Source organism: Podarcis pityusensis, assembly GCF_964106645.2.
Source record: "Podarcis pityusensis genome assembly, chromosome: 17".
In the NCBI taxonomy this organism is placed as follows: Eukaryota; Metazoa; Chordata; class Lepidosauria; order Squamata; family Lacertidae; genus Podarcis; species Podarcis pityusensis.
Window position 1 is genome coordinate 2,037,930 of NC_138042.1, and position 17,095 is coordinate 2,055,024.

The following is a 17,095-nucleotide window of genomic DNA, read 5'->3' on the forward strand; positions in this document are numbered from 1 at the left end:
AAGTCATTGCTGATCTTGAACTTTACTTTAATTGACTTTAGAGAAAGTAGGAGTCGTATAGTGACTCTTCATACTGTAGAAATACTGGTAACTAACCCCAATAAGCAGTTTCAACTGGGCATACCTCTTGGAAAGCAAAAGAAATAAACTATTCTCTTTCTCTATTGCATGGGCTTCCTCATCACAGCTTGGCTAAGGAAATGTGTAAGGCACAGTTAGGGTATGTAGCTTGGAGAATTCTTCCTGTATCTTGGGAGGCACTTAGAGAAAGCAAGAATGAGCAGTCTTCATGGAGAAGCACCCTTAAAAGAGCTACCGAGATATGTATTGTTTGTTATGTTAAAGGGGTGGCTGAATCCTCCTGACATACAGTAGATCAAACACATTATTTCACACAAACCTAAAACAGTGAAAACCCCATGGCTATGGTAGCCAGGCTCTGAAGGAGGACAGCAGCAGGCTTTACCATTTTCATAGAAGGAAAAAAGTTAATGACATACAGGTAGGGAGGAAACAGTCAATGATCTTTGCTCCAAGGTAAACTCTTAGCTGTACTGCTGGTTTGGCTTAAGGCAACAAAATGATACCACAGAATGGAACACTCATTCCCTTCCTCAATCAGTGTCACTGGATACAGTCCATGACGTGGATTTGTAGAGTGTCCATGTCTGGAGCCCTGTACTGGCACTTGGGACAAGAGAACTCAATTGGTTCTTCAGCAAGGCTTTGTCTTCTCACTGTTAGAAGCTGGGGGTGGAATGGGGCAGGACCCCTCGGGAAACCTGGAAGGACAAGAAAAGTACAGTCAATCTGCATGCACCAGTATATTTACTCCCTCATGCTAGCAGTGATGACAACACTTCACATTTGTTCTCATAGCTGCAAGTTCCTTCAAGAAAGCAGAAGAGGGAATCAAGAGGGACAAATCTCTTCAGGATGCTTGGAGTATATTTAAAAACCACAATATTAGATGCTTAGGAGGAATATATGCCACACTTGTGGAAAGATTACAGCAGGTTCAAGATGCCAGAATGGTTAACCAGCAATAAATAAAGGCAGGCAATAAAGTTTTTGGTTTTTTTAAAGGAATTCTTAAAACAAGCCAAATTGATTAGAAATAACATAAGCAGTATGTGCTTGTGTGTGAACTGATTTTTTTTTCCTTAAGGATAAGCAACACTAAAACACACCTGGCTGAGGTTGTGGCCGCATTTCTGAATGGCGATTCCTCATCTCTTCCATCAGAGAACTGTTTAGGGAGAGATAACCACAATTCAGTTTATTTGTATACTAACCCTTTCCCAGGAAAAGTGAAAGACGTACAGTGGTACCTCGGGTTACAGACGCTTCAGGTTAGACTCCTCTAACCCAGAAATAGTACCTCGGGTTAAGAACTTTGCTTCAGGATGAGAACAGAAATCGTACTCTGGTGGCATGGCGGCAGCAGGAGGCCCCATTAGCTAGAGTGGTGCTGCAGGTTAAGTACAGACCTCCGGAACGAATTAAGTACTTAACCCAAGGAACCACTGTATAAGGTTCGTTGCCTTTGGCTACAGACCACTTTCATACCTTGCCCAAAATCAAAAGAAGCTTAACACAGATACCAACACCACAGCTGATGTGGACAAACTACTACATTCTAGGTGTGTCAGTGTTTTCATCCATCCCCTACTCACCGTCTGACTCCCTCAGATTCTGCTTGCAGCTTTTCATAATCTCTCTGCAGTTGAGCAACTTGCTCCAGCAGGGCCTCTCGCTGTTCATGTAGTTTTTCCCGAGCATGACGCTCTGCCAAGAAGTCTGTCTTGTAGATATCAGCCTGAATAAAAAGTAGGGTGACAGCTACTTTACCTCTTACTGCACTACTCACATTCCCCAGGTTGCCACAAACATACACACCAATCCCTTTTCCAGCATGGCTACTTCCCCATGGCAAACTTAATTCCCTACTCACCTGTGCCTTGAGCACAGGCACAGTCTCCATGATAGCCTTGTGCTGCTCAGCCTCCTCCTTCAGCTTGTCAATCAGTTCCTGCTTGGCCACCAGAGCCTCTTCAGCCTGCTGTAATTGCTCAGACAATTCAGCAGCCCGCACATCCAAACCCTGAGGAGGGGACAGAGTTCAATAATGCTACAGCACTGTAGGCAACTTTCTGCTGGGGACTGCATGCCAATGGTTTTAAATTAATTAAATCAGACTAAGACTGTCCTGTTTTAATTTTTAACATGACTAAAGTCTATTAAGTTTGTTGGGATTACTCTTAAAAAAGGTATACAAAGGGTATGCATTTATATTTAGTACAACAGACCACTATAGTTACTTTGGAAATACTGTAAATTTCTTTCTGACTTTAGTGTGACTGATGCATAAACACAATATATACATACATACCTTTTTGTTTTTGTAACTGGAGAACCCACTGCGCCACAAGCCATACAACTAGGAAATTATTCTTATTACTATTTTATCAAATAAAATACTGCCCCTTCCAAACCTTTTTAAACTATATAGAACAAGGGTGGCTAAAGTTTTTCAGGCCCAGGGCCACAATGACCAACCCTCTAGGAGCCAAGGCTGAAGTGTAAAGTTGTTGCAAAAGAAGGTAAGCCTTCCAAAAGACCCCTCAACAAATGACACCCATTTTAAACCATTTTTGTCACTCATTATTACTAAATTTAATAAGAGTACGATGATCTTTGGCATGGGGCTTGCCACCTGCCAAAGTTTTTCAAGTTTAAAAAAGCAATTAGGGCGCTTTTGGCATCAGAGCATAGGAATTGTAAATATTTTTTAAGAATTAAAACCAACTTTGGGCACAAATTTCTTTATTGCAAATGATAAACAGGAATTATCAGTATAGTATTTTTTTAATATTTTTTTTTGAGGGACAGATTTGAGGGGCTGGGGGCCCTAAAGCAACTTTTGGCATGGGACACATGGGAGCCGTCATTATTATTAAACTTATTTTAAGGGACTAGATACGGTCTGTGATCATGTATTAGCCACCCCAACACAGGAATGGGGGGCACATGCTTTACAAATGCCAGGAAAAATGAGAAAACTGGAACTCTGGTGGGTTGGAAGGAATGGGGCAGCTCTAAAAAGTATCAGGTGCTGCATGTTGCTAGAGGAAAAATGAAGCATGACATCTCAAGCTACCTCCCCGCCCCCACCAAGACAAAGTGGAAAAGGGACCCTTTATAGAATTAAGGTTTTCATTCCAAAGCATCATTTCTCCCACCTGGCTCCACTTCTCATTTTCTAGACTGGCTTTGATATGAGAGTCATACTCCTGGAAGAGCTGGTGATAGGCCACCTGCAGCTGAGCTAATTTTCTCCTATAGAGGAGAGAGGGAATAGATCAGTTTATAGGTACTTGCCACAGGGCTAAATCCCCCAGGCTCTTGGCTCTCCCATCCTCTCACTCACTTTTCCTCTGTGGCGCTCTGCCGCTCCACTCGCAAGGCACTTTCTAGATTTTGCACCTGCAGGCGCAACTGATCGACTTGCACACTGTGCTGTTTGGTGCGGGCTTCGGCCTCCTTTTCAAGATGTTGGAGTCTTTCGCCAGCTGCACGGACCCTGTAGCACAGCAGAAAAGACAAATACAGCTCTTTACCTGCTAGCCAAGATTTCCTGGGTAGACAGAATTACCCTTGCCTTTTCACCCCAGAAAATATGTACCATGACAGCACTAGATCCAGCATTGTTTGATTCAATAGGTTTTCTACGCAACTCCTTGAATCTTCTTCATCGTAACACTCGGTGCTGTCATCCTCTTCTGTGGCTTCACATGGAAAGTGGGCCACTGTTGAGGATGTGCATGTAACTGAGGGTGGGGTTCTCTCTGACCTTTCCATCATAGCTGCTTGCATTCCTGAAGAAGCAACCTGCCGACCTCTTCACCAAGGCAAGTGACAGAGGTGAAAATATCAAAGAAGCATCCCCAGCTCTTCAACATTTTTTTGTCATTATTTTTGTGATCCCATACACTGTGAGAAAGCACATGGAAGGCCAGCAGCAGTTCCCAACTTGCTTTTTGGTTTGACACCTAACCACTGGAAGAAAAAAAAAGGCTTCCACTCTAATGGACTGCCAGTTCTAATGGATCAAAGCTGTCTCCTATATTTTTCTGAGACTGGGTCTTGATTTTGGTATTCAAAACACCTAGTGTTTTTCACACAGGCATGAGCTAATCAAGCAAATGTGGCTGTTCCAGATTTAGGGCGCCAGGTACAGGACACATCCAGACCCCTGCTGCACAAAGGACGTCACATGATCTCTTCCAGTTTGAGGTCAGTATGCTTGGGGGGGAAAGACAGTGGAGCCAATCTCCCTGTCCCACAGAGCAGGCCCAGCTCATTGTTTCATAATGTCTGCATCACTGCAGGCAAAAAGGCCTCCCTCCAGCCACTTGCCAACCACACAGCCTGACCACACAAGTCTCCTGCGTGACTCACCTCTCCTCCAGCTCTTTCTTTTCCTGTGTGCAGGTTTCCAGGCGACTTTGGCTCTCCTGCAACTCCCCCAACAAGGAAGTCACCTGAGCCTTTACTGAGGCCTTGTCCTCCCCTGCCTGCTGTAATGAGAGTGGGAGACAGATCACAGGTCAGTCAGTACCTGTGAAGTGGGACAGACAGGAACCTCTGAAGCTTGTGGGAACAAGATTTTCATACTAGAGTGAAAATTCACCTCCAACTGCTTGCTCAGTGTTTGTAGCTGCTGCTGGGTCTCATGCTCCCATGCTGCCAGACGCACAAGCTCCTCTCTGGCTGATGCCAGCTGTTGACGAAGGGATGAACTCCTGGGGGTTGGAATGATAAAATGTGCGGCTGTTGAACTTCACAAGATAGCATATCCTCTACTCTACTTCAGTACTAGCCACTACAGGTTCCATCACTCAGTAGCAAACCCTTGATGTCCTGTCCAAAATATACTAGTTATGATCTACCAAAGCTACACTGGGGGAGGAGGGGTTGTTTGTGGATAGGACATTCATCCTAGGATTTACTCAATAATGCTCATTATTCTGAGGGATAGTAGCATCCACCTCAACACTCCATACTCCAAAACCTTCCATTGCTTTGGGTGTTGCAAATACTATACCCTTTCACCTGCCAATCTTCAGCCCCCAAGACTTAAATTGCTATTGTCCTTCACGCTTCCACTGACAGTCCTTACACAAGGTTGGAGAGGAGGTGGAAAGTATGATTCTGTCATGACCTGATGATTCTGTTAATGCACACGCACTCGGGAGCACTGATGGGAAACCTTTATCCCTCAAAGTATTGTTTGACTCCCAACAGCTCCAGCCAGCAAAGCCAATGATCAAGGATGATGGGAACTGTAATCCAACAACCCCTGGGAGGCCAGAGATTCCAGCAGCCCTGCTCTAAAATATTTTCCTCACCGAGGTAATAATCCTGGGTCTCGGTTGCACCACCTCACACTATAGGTGGGGACTCAAGAATGCACACTCCTCCATAAATGAACAGCACAGAGAAAATAATGTATCACAAAGAGAAATTCTAGCCAAGTCCTCTTCCTGACGATAGGTTCATATAATGAGCATTTCATTATATGAAATCCATACATGCAGTGTGAGCTGGTGCAGCTCAAATGCAGGTTTACCACCTCAGTAACTGCTAATAACTTTGCAGTGGCTTCTGGCTCAGAAGTAACCATTTTACCATCCCATCCTCAATTTCCTGGCCACATGGATTCTGCCCATTCTCCTTAAATGGCAGGGATTAACCAATATTGAGTTACTCCTCCCACCTGCTTCAGGGACCAGGCCACATAAATGACGGGCGCTTGGCCTCATTTAGTGGAAGGAGGCTTCCCTGGATCAAATCCTGCCAAATGACTTTTGCATAGCCCCAGCTGTGACTGCCTCTCATTGTACTAACTAACAGCTGGATTCATGGACATCTCCTTTATGGGCTCTCCCCTCCTCAAAACACACTACTTGCCAACATCTGTAAGTTTCACTCCCTAGATGTCTTCCAACATTCTGCCGGCATTCTGGCTGGACATACCTGAGAAAGTATAAGCATATTATCATGAACTTACTCATCCTCTACCTCCTTCAGCCTCTTGCATAGCTCTTCAGCCTGGTCCTGACCAGAACTATTTCTGTAAAGAAAGAAAGGTAATACACTGTGAGTTTGCAAAAAAACACACCACACAACCTAATTTGCAGCATCAACTCTCAGCCAGTTGCAAACACTCTCAAATCTCTAGCCACAGAACACCAGCCCACTAAGTCTTGGCTTTGACATTTAGTCATATGCCAAGCTGGGCTTTGGTAACTCCAGAATTTTGTGCAGAATGAGATTTCTGAGACTAAGGCTGGCAATCACATTCGGCTGTGATCACTGTCGGCTGCAGTGTGTGTCACACGAGCGTTCCCCACGCTCCTCCCAGGGCTGGAAAGGGGTTAGTTTAACCTCTGGTTTGCTAGTAAAACTGAATTACTGTGTCACGAAATGATGCATGTCTAAAAAGTGTGTCACCAGCATGAAAAGTCTGGAAAGCTCTGCAATAGGTTATTGGTACAAAAGTACAACTATGCTGGGTTTCAGTCTGAACTGCCTAGGTGCTTAATTCTATAGTGGAACGTCAGTTGCTGAACGCTTCAGAAGCTGAACAATTTGGAACCTGAACACTGACAACCCGGAAGTGAATGCTTTGATTTCAAACACGCCTCGGAAGTTGAATGGCTTCCAAGACGTGTTTCTCCATTTTTAAAAGGAAATTGCAGACCAGCAATTGTGCCTCAGTTGTTGAACATTTCGGATGTTGAACGATCCTCCAGGATGGATTACATTCAACAACTGAGGTTCCACTGTACCTGGTGAAAAAGCTGGGCTTGCTTCTTTCATTTTTTCTTATCTAACAGTCAGTAATGGGTAATAATAATAATAATAATAATAATTTATTATTTATACCCCGCCCATCTGGGTTTCCCCAGCCACTCTGGGCGGCTTCCAAAAGAATATTAAAATACTATGATACATCAAACATTAAAAGCTTCCCTAAACAGGGCTGCCTTCAGATGTCTTCTAAAAGTCTGGTAGTTGTTGTTCTCTTTGACATCTGGTGGGAGGGCGTTCCACAGGGAGGGCGCCACTACCGAGAAGGCCCTCTGCCTGGTTCCCTGTAACTTGGCTTCTCGCAGTGAGGGAACCGCCAGAAGGCCCTCGGTGCTGGACCTCAGTGCCCTCGGTGCTGTGTACCACTAGACAAAAGCCTGCAACCTGAAGCATCCTGAAATGAACTCCAGGCATATAAACAGGAGCATCCCATGAGATCACCAGGTGCCCCTCTCCAGGTTCCCCCAACCATTCTAAGACATTACAGATGTTTACTGGGGGAAAGACCCTGGGCTGGCAGCCTGCTTTGGAGGCGCTGTCCCTAGAAAGGCTTGCCTGGCAGGCATTATCTTGTTGTCTTAGCCTAGTGCCAGAAACACCTTTTTATTTCCCCAGGCTTTTAAACGTTTGTTGATCTGTTTTATTCGGGTTCATATGAGATTATGCTGATTTTACAAATGTGCTCCTTTGGCTATTTTTCGGCATTAGTTATTTTGTAATGTTTTTAATATTTTATTGTAACTACCTGGGCCACTTGACTAAAAGGCAGTGTATAAGTCTGTTATTATAAATTTGATAACATAAAATAAATAGGTGCACATATGGTCTGGCTTCCCAAGGACCATTCTCTTGGTTTCTCCATGCTGGGGGGCTCTTACCTGGCCCCTGAGCCTTGCAAGGATTCCAATTCCACAGGTTGTTCTTCTGCAACTCCATTCTCCTGGAAAGGTAACCAGATAAGTTAATCTTTACCAGATTCAATATGTTATGGAACACCCCAAAATCCAGATTTTGCTTTAAGAATGATAGCCTGTATCATTTTTTTGTTTTGGCTGGGAGAGACAAGAACAGAGATTCCTTTATTGTAACTCTCACAAGGCATATTTAAGCAAGCTGAGTTGCAATATGTCCTGCTAACTGCACTGATCGCCATCCCCTTCACTGTAAATCTTTGCCTTCCTCCCTTATCAGTTGTACTTTTCACCAGACTCCTGTTAGTGTTAAGCCAAGAAATGATCATCTAAAATGCCAATTCTTCCTTCTCTCACCCCACAATAGATAATCAAACTGAAGCTCAATCCAGATAAGACTGTGGCACTGTTAGAGGGTGGTTCCCTAGACCAGATGGCTGGGAGGTGGCCTGCTCTTGATGGGGTCACACGCCTCAGAAGGAGCAGGGATGCAGCTTGGGGGTACTTCTGGATCCTTTGCTGTCGCCTGAGGCTCAGGTGGGCTTAGTGGTGCAGAGGGCTTTCCATCAGCTTCAGCTGGTGGCCCACCTGCATTCCTACCAGGACAGTGCTGGTGGAAGGAGAGGATGTGCCTAACTGACATCTGTTTGATTGCTAAACAAGTGGACAAGTAGCCACAGTTCTTATACTGCGGGTGGTCCTGGAGCTTCTCTGCTGCTGTATCCATTGTGTCAGGACATCACGTGGACTTAGAGCATGGGTAGGCAAACTAAGGCCTGGGGGCTGGATCCGGCCAATCGCCTTCTAAGTCCAGCCCGTGGACGGTCCAGGAATCAGTGTGTTTTTACAGGAGTAGAATGTGTCCTTTTATTTAAAATGCATCTCTGGGTTATTTGTGGGGCCTGCCTGGTGCTTTTACGTGAGTAGAATGTGTGCTTTTATTTAAAATGTATCTCGGGGGCATAGGAATTAGTTCATTTCCCCCCTCCCCACAAAGTATAGTCCGGCCCCCCACAAGGTCTGAGGGACGGTGGACCGGCCCCCTGCTGAAAAAGTTTGTTGACCGCTGACTTTGAGCTTGGTAATTGTGGATTCCCACTGGGGCAGCAGACGTTTCTGCCACAACTGGACTTACCGTTTGTCAGAAAACACTGATTCTTATGATTGCTAGATCTGCATGCAGACGTCAGTGCAGGGACATGGATGTTTCCCAGTATATTTCCCTGCATCAAATCACTTGCTCAGACCCTCATCTGGGCCTGTGTTTCAGGTCACTATCCTAACTTTGGTTGTCTTGCTCTAGTAAACTAGATTATTAGAGTTTATAATAATCTGCAGACAATTTGGAAACTTCAAGTGGTGTAGAATTCAGCACCCAGGTTGCTCACTGGGGCAAGAAGGTTTAAGTATAAACCATATTGGCCCGAATATAAGCCACACTTTTTTTTTCAATTTCCAACCATGAAAAGTTAGTGTGCGGTTTAAACTTGCGACCTTATGAAAATTGGCTTTGTTGACCACAAACTTGACATGAGCCAACAGTGTGACGCGGCAGCTTAAAAAGCCAATGCAATTCTGGGCTGCATCAATAGGAGTATAGCATCTAGATCAAGGGAAGTAATAGTGCCACTGTATTCTGCTCTGGTCAGACCTCACCTGGAGTACTGTGTCCAGTTCTGGGCACCACAGTTCAAGAAGGACACTGACAGATTGGAACGTGTCCAGAGGAGGGCAACCAAAATGGTCAAAGGCCTGGAAACGATGCCTTATGAGGAACGGCTAAGGGAGCTGGGCATGTTTAGCCTGGAGAAGAGGAGGTTAAGGGGTGATATGATAGCCATGTTCAAATATATAAAAGGATGTCACATAGAGGAGGGAGAAAGGTTGTTTTCTGCTGCTCCAGAGAAGCGGACACGGAGCAATGGATCCAAACTACAAGAAAGAAGATTCCACCTAAACATTAGGAAGAACTTCCTGACAGTAAGAGCTGTTCGACAGTGGAATTTGCTGCCAAGGAGTGTGGTGGAGTCTCCTTCTTTGGAGGTCTTTAAGCAGAGGCTTGACAACCGTATGTCAGGAGTGCTCTGATGGTGTTTCCTGCTTGGCAGGGGGTTGGACTCGATGGCCCTTGTGGTCTCTTCCAACTCTATGATTCTATTCTATGATTCTAATATGGCTGCTGAAAGAGACATATGGTAAAACGGAACAGATGTGAGTGCCTCCAGAATTTTAAGAGGGTGGCTTATATTTGGGTATTGCCTTTTTAATTTTTTTCTTGAATTTTAAAGGTGTGGCTTATTTGCGGGTGCGGCTTATATTCAGTCCAATACGGTAACTCCAATCATGCCCCAACTGCACTGGCTGCCAATTAGTTTCCGGGCCCAATTCAAACTGCTGTTTTTGACCTATAAAGCCTTAAATGGCTTAGGACCGCAATACCTCAAGGACTGACTCTCCCCATATGAACTTCATGTGCCTCCTCCATGAGGGGTCCTGAGGGTGGCAACACAAAAATGGGCCTTTTCTGTGGTGGCTCCTGCTTGTGGGATGCTCTCCCTAGGGAGGCTCACCTGACACTTTTGTTACATATCTTTTGGCACCAGGCGAAAACATTTGCCTTCTCCTTTTGGAAAATTAAAAATCCAAGGCCTTTTAACCTGGGGGGGGGGGTAGTTTATTTGTTACTATTGAAGGTATTTCTGTGTTCTTATATTGTAAACTGTCCAGTGATAGTCAGATGAAGGGTGATATGGAAAATTAATTAATATTTAAAATCAAGAGGTTTCAATAGCCTGAGGCTTCTGCCAGAAGAGCCCAAGAGCTATGCTACCCATCTCTCCTTCCCTTGGCACAGCAGAAGAACAATGCATTTTCGGAAGCCAATTCTCCAAAGTTTAGGAAGACCACTTCCTGGTTATCACCATTTAAAAACTCTTCGCTCCCAATCACTGCCACTCTTCTTCTTTTTTTTAAGGCCAACGAGTTTTAAAAGGAAATGCTTTTCACCTTTGGGATGTCCCTTTGGGATCCAAAAGATTCCTTGTTGCTAAGGAATCTTTTGGATCCCAAAGGGACATCTTTTTCCTGTCCAGGAACTCTCCTGTAGACTTTCCTCTGCCCTTCTCCTTCCTCAACTCCAATACATCAAGCAGCCACCTCACAGAACTAAGGACAAATACTGTCCCCCTTCCTCTCAGAAAGCCCATCAGCTGGCCAAACCTTTACTCTTTACTCTTCTCCTATTTCCTGCTTTTGAGCCCAATCAGATCCCTGTTTCTTGGAGAGATCGACAGCGGTACCTCGGTTTAAGAACAGTCCAGTTTAAGAACAATTTGGTTTACAAACTCCGCAAAACCGGAAATAGTGTCTTGGTTTGATAACTTTATCTCGGTCTAAGAATGGAAGCCGAGTGGTGGAAGGGCACTGGCAGCAGCAGGTCTCATTAAGGAAAGCGCGCCTCAGTTTAAGAACAGTTTTGGTTTAAGAACGTCCGGAACGGATTAAGTTTGTAAACTGAGGTACCACTGTACTTTCCTTCGTCCCCTTGCACTGCTCTTTTCTTCTTCTGTTGCTTTTTCTCCTCAGAATCTCATATTCTCCTTCCCATAGCCACCCACTGCAAGAATGGAATCTTTACTCTCAGCCATTGCCCCAAAGTCCCCCATCCACTTTCAATTCATACTTTAAAAACTTCCCCAGAGCTTCACTTAATCACGGTCCAAACTCATTTCCTCCTCCTCTTGACAACCTTCCCTTTCTAAAAGCTCTCACGAGTATCCCTTTCCCTTCTCTTACCACCTTCACCCCTCGAGCCAGATCATCCCCTTCCCTTCATTCAGCCAAACATCTTTCTCCCTCCACTATTAGGCTGACCAGTTGCACTGCATCCTGGTTTTTCATGTGTTTCAAGGCATGCTTTTTGAAGACAAATAGTTCTTACTATTTGTAGTGGCTTTAAACTTAGCCTACCATCAATATATTGTTTATGGATTCTGTTCAACAACATTAATAAGTATGCTAATTTCCTTTTTATACAATAAAATTTATTTTCAATCTATCTTTGTTAAGCCTCAACGGCCCAATTCTCAATGTTGAAAGACCCTAAGAAGGGGGTGCCAGGGTTGCAGGTGAGAACGGAAGGATTGCAGGCAAACAGTTACACCCCTATTCTAAACTCCATAGGAGCTTTGTCTCCATTGCCTACCCGTGACCCTTTCACATGTTCTGTTGTTTCCCCCACCAACTCTCACCTTCATCTTTACTGCAGGCTTTTCTGTGGGCGAGGTGCCCTTCACTGCTTGTTGCAGTGCACAGATCTCAGCCTGCAATGCCAGCTTGTCTTTCTGCAAGACCTGGTTGGCTTCCTGGAGCTCCTTCAAATCCTCCTCCAGCCTCTCCTTTTTCTGCTGTGGCATCTCAGGGACCTGGAAAAGGGAGAGGAAAGTGCATAACCATGACTGAAAATTTACAACACATCAACCATTGTGATCCAATGTCCAACCCTCCCAGCACAATCTACAAGATAAGAATGTGTGTGTGTGTGTGTGTGTGTGTGTGTGTGGCTTTGATAGCTGTGACTTGTATTATTTCTTCGGGACAAGCTCAGACTTTACACCCACTCACCTAGCTACACAATGCTTCTCCTTACCAGAGCAAGTACAGCTTCTCCTTGAGTAAGGGTTACAGTGTCTGGCTCCTCTTGTGCTCCAGAGGTCTCTTTCTCTTTGGGAAATGGCTGAGATGCTGTCTGTGAGCAGGAAAGCAAAAAATCTGATACACATAAAATAACTAAAATTGTTTCACTGCTTTTCCTGGTTCTCCTCTGTCCATGATGTCAACACACACAGCTTCTTTGTCAGAGGAGCTGCCCTTAAACAGAAGCATGGGATAGAGGCATTGAAGGGAGCCCGCCCCCACCTCAACACTTCAGCCCTCCCTCTTACCAGTTGCTCCTTCAGTCGCTCCAGTTCCTGGACAGCCTGCTCCAACTGCTTTTTCAGCCCTGTGCGTTCTAAGTGCAGCTTTTCCACCACAAGTCGGGCTTCCTGGAACTTGAGCATGAGGAATTCCTTCTCCTCCTTGTGGGAAGCCTGGAATTGCAGGAACTCCTTGTAGCGCTCCCGCAGCATGTGGTTACTTTGTCGGATAGCTTCTACCAGCAGAACAGAGACAAGGGATGTTTGTGGGATCAATGTGCCTGCTTCTCCACGAGGAAAGGAATCATTCCATTCCGTCTGCTTATGGGACTGAATGTAGATGCATAAGGAAGGGTGTGCCTTCTGTCAAAGCCCTTGTTCACATGCAATGCTGAGCCACACCATGGCTTTGTGCAAGCAAGCCAAGGGCCCGCAGACTATGACTGCTTTGCTCCTCTCCTGTCATTTTGCTGCTGAGGTGAGCCAAGCTAAGGTTTCTCCTATGGTTAGAAACATAGAATTATAGAATTGCATATTTGGCTGACAGCTTGTGGTTTGCTTGGGAAAGCTAAACCAAGAGCCCAAGTTTGGAAAATATAGTAAGCCAAACAATGGCTTGGTGCAGTGCATCAACAAAATAACGGAGGAGCAGAGCAGTGGAAGAGTTTGCTCACTTGTGTTAAATTGTGATTTGGCTTACATAGCATTACATGTAAACCAAGCCATTGCTTACTTCCATTCTGCAAAAAGAGTCTACACTCCTAGAATTCTCTGTTCTCTGTTTTAGTAGTATATAATAACCTATTCTGTCATTCTAAGAACTAAGAAGTCGGTCTCAAGTAAATTTGCTCAGGATATTTTTGAACTGAAGGGTTAGAATTTATTAAATACATAAATTGTTCAGACTGTGGCAGGAATCCACCCAGCACTCATGCGAAAATGTGATGTGATCTCTTAGAGTAATCAAATGAAACTTCAGCACATGGCATGATTAAAGTCTGTAATTTTGTCAGGACAAGTTATTTGTTGTTTATGGTTGTAACAATTGTTTTCTCAAAATTTATCTTCTGTACCATGAAAATAAATAAAAACATTATTAAAAAAGAACAGACAGCTGTAACTTAGGTATGCAAGATTTCAATTACTTTAGATTCAAAAGCCACTGCTTTTAGCTTGCTTTTTATTTTTGTTTTTATAAACAGTATTTCATAGGCCAGTTCCACAGCAAAATCAGCATTAATATACTTCTACTGCCAGCTGCAAATCAGTTGTGATTTAACAACACCCACCCACTTTACTCGTTTGTCCCTGTGCTATAGACACTGATTCTACCAAAGGTGGCTGAAACACCTCTTCTCTACCACATTTTACCACCCATGCTGGGAAAGTAAGAGCTACAAAGATATTCCTGCATATCCCAAAATGGTTTTAGGGATGGAGGACCTTTTGGAATCTCGAATGAAATTAAACCTGGACCTTAAAACAAAATGCATGAATAAGTCCTTTTCTGGCATGGAAAAACAGCAACTACTCAGAGAAGGGATGGGGAATATGTACCCTCTCTGAGTGTTGTTGGACTCTTAACTCCCATCAGCCCCAGCCAGCATGCGCCCATCAGCCCCAGCTCAGCGCGTCCAGCCTTCGGCATGCAGGCAACTCTCCGCAAGCCGCGGGAGCCCGGCGCGGGCTCCCACGGCTTGCGGAGATCTGCGCGACCCCTCTCGCTCTCCAGGCTTCAGCAAAAGCCTGCATTCGCCCCATAGGACGCACACACATTTCCCCTTCATTTTTGGAGGGGAAAAAGTGCATCCTATGGGGCGAAAAATACGGTATATATTTTATTGTAAACAGCCCAGAGAATTTTGGTTACTGGCCAGTATTGAAATGAAATAAACAAGCTGAACAAACTTTAGCTATATCAGTTTGAACCCATCACATCACTCCCAGGAGTCAAATCCCATTAAGTCCACTTCAAGAGTTTTACTTCACAAATGTATCTGGCGCTACTGAAGTTAACAAAAGTGAGAATATAGAATCTGATCAATCTAAACTAGTGTTTTCAAACATGGTACCCTTGAGAAGCTGGACTACAACTCCCATTAGCCCTTGCCAGCATAGCCAATAGTTAAGAATGATGGGCGTTTGGGTCCAAAGTATCAGGAGGACACTAAGTTGCAGAATTCTGATTTAAACAATTCTAGTGAGCCACCTCACTAGAATTCCTTTGGCCACCTCATGAGTAGAGAAGACTCCCTGGAAAAGACCCTGATGTTGGGAAAGATTGAGGGCACAAGAAGAAGGGGACGACAGAGGACAAGATGGTTGGACAGTGTTCTCGAAGCTACAAACATGAGTCTGACCAAACTGCGGGAGGCAGTGGAAGACAGGAGTGCCTGGCGTGCTCTGGTCCAGGGGGTCACGAAGAGTCAGACACGACTAAACGACTAAACAACAAGTAGTGAGCCACCTACTCTGACAGCACCCAGTCACAGAAACACTCATGGTGGAAATCATGTACTGAGTTCAAACTGAGTGCTGGAATTAAAAAATGAACATTTCAACAATCCAACTGATTATTTTCTACGCAGAGCTGCATGCCCAACTCAGTTCACCAGGTCCTCACCTTTGAGATCTCTGTTCTCAGCCAGAAAGTGCTGCACAACCTCATGACCTGCCAACTCAGCTGGAAGGTGAATGGTGGCAGCTTTGCCCAGAGAGGAATCATCGCCCATCATGCCGCAGTCATTACCCGGGCATCCGCCTGGTTGTACCATGTCACAACTCCAGCCCCCTTGGGCTGTACTCATTCAGATAGGTTCTGGGGAGTGGAGAGAATGGTCAAGACGGAAACCTTTAAAAAGCAAATACAGAAATCTATTGAGCTACAGGTCATCAGCTGGAGATAAAATAACTGTTGGGATAAGCTGCCTATACCTGGGCTGTACCACTTTACATTGTAGGTGGAGGCACATACAACTGAATGCTTCTCCATATATACAAACAAACAAACAAACAAAAGCATTCCCTGCACGCAGAAAATCAGTATGCCAGGGAAAAGGCTATGCTAGAACACTTCTTTCTTGACATCATGGCATTCTATATGGAAAGATTTGTTTTATTTTCATTTTGCAATAGAGCAGCATTTAATCAAACCAATCCGCAAAATGTTGCTGCCCAGGCCTGGGCTTATCATAGTTAGAAATAGGGCAAAATCTCCTGCCATAGAGAGAAGCAGCCTTTCAGCGCCTAACCAAGAGGTGGGGAGGTGGGGGAGAGAAAATCGGATTCCTGCGTTTCAAAGAGGGAGCGCGAATGGTTCAAGCCCAGTTCTGGGGAGGGTGGGGGGCTGGGACGCAGCAGACCTGGCTTCAAGTCTCCGCCTCGCCCCCAAGCCGGCTGGGGGACCCGAAGTCCTTCCCGGGAGATCAGCCGGGGCGGCGGGGGGGGCAGGAGAGACCGGCGCCGCCAGGGGCTCCGCAGGAAGCCGGCCGCCCGCTCCGGGGCCACCGGAGGCCTCGGCCTCTTTCGGGGGCCGGGTTCACCCTCCGGGGCTTGAGCAGCGGCGCGAGCCCGGGGCGGCGGAGGGGGGGCCGCGGGGACGAGCCGCGCCTCAGCTTCGGAGCCCGCTTCCTCCTTCCGGGTTCGCCGTTTGCCTCTTCGAAAGGGATGTCGGGAGAAGGAGGCGGGGCGGAAGTGACGTGGGCGGAGGCCCTCCGAGGCCAGACTGCCCTGCCGGGGACTTCCGGCGCGCTTAGCCTGCAGTCTCAACTCGGGCCTCAGACGCCCCATTGAACGCAGATGTCTCTCTGAGCAAACATGTGAAACCTCTGGGCTGTTACAGTGCAGTCCTAAGCATGTTTTATTCAGATGTCTCACTGCGCAATTGCTTCCTAGTGAGCATGTGAGGAGCATCAGAAGTTGCCACATACCAGTCTGACCATTGGGCCATCACTACTGTCTACAGCTCTCCAGATTTTCAGATGGGGAACAATCCCAGACCTACCTGAAAATGCTGGAAATTGAACCAGGGGTTTTTTGTGTGCAAAAAAGGTGCTCTGCCACTGAATTGCTGAACAGTCCTTTCCCCAAGTTTAGGATTCCAGCTTTATAGCCCAATCCTAACTATGTTTTCTCAAAGGAAAATCCTGTTGATTTCATAGAATCAGAACTGTAGAGTTGGAAGGGACCCCAAGGGTCATCTAGTCCAACACTCTGCAATGCAGGAATCTCAACTAAAGCATCCATGACAGGTGGCCACCCAACCTCTGCTTTAAAAATGCCAAGGAAGCAAAGTCCATCAGCTCTTGTGGGAGTCTCGTTCAATGTCAAACAGCTCTTACTGTCTGAAAGCTCTTCCTGATGTTTACTCGGAATCTCCTTTCTTGTAACTTG

The 17,095-nt window shown here is 45.5% G+C and overlaps 1 protein-coding gene across 5 annotated transcripts; it reads right to left on the reverse strand.

Moving 5' to 3' along the window:
* Positions 1-10: 10 nt before the first annotated feature.
* Positions 11-16,298, reverse strand: IKBKG (inhibitor of nuclear factor kappa B kinase regulatory subunit gamma). 5 transcript variants are annotated; one of them, XM_080988420.1, is made up of 15 exons: positions 16,066-16,298; positions 15,327-15,521; positions 12,731-12,936; positions 12,436-12,534; positions 12,038-12,211; positions 7,755-7,816; positions 6,074-6,136; positions 4,694-4,805; positions 4,462-4,580; positions 3,431-3,583; positions 3,243-3,339; positions 1,955-2,104; positions 1,677-1,819; positions 1,191-1,249; positions 11-782 (listed from the first exon to the last, which is right to left on the reverse strand). In XM_080988420.1, exons 2-15 carry the CDS (start codon positions 15,508-15,510, stop codon positions 625-627), a joined length of 1,779 nt encoding a protein of 592 aa, XP_080844546.1. In that variant the 5' UTR covers positions 15,511-15,521; positions 16,066-16,298; the 3' UTR covers positions 11-624. The 5 variants fall into 5 exon arrangements, with proteins under 5 accessions (XP_080844546.1, XP_080844545.1, XP_080844542.1 ...); XM_080988419.1 differs by having other exon boundaries at positions 4,462-4,577; positions 12,731-12,939; XM_080988416.1 differs by having other exon boundaries at positions 12,731-12,939; positions 16,066-16,297.
* Between the last annotated feature and the right edge of the window lie 797 nt (positions 16,299-17,095).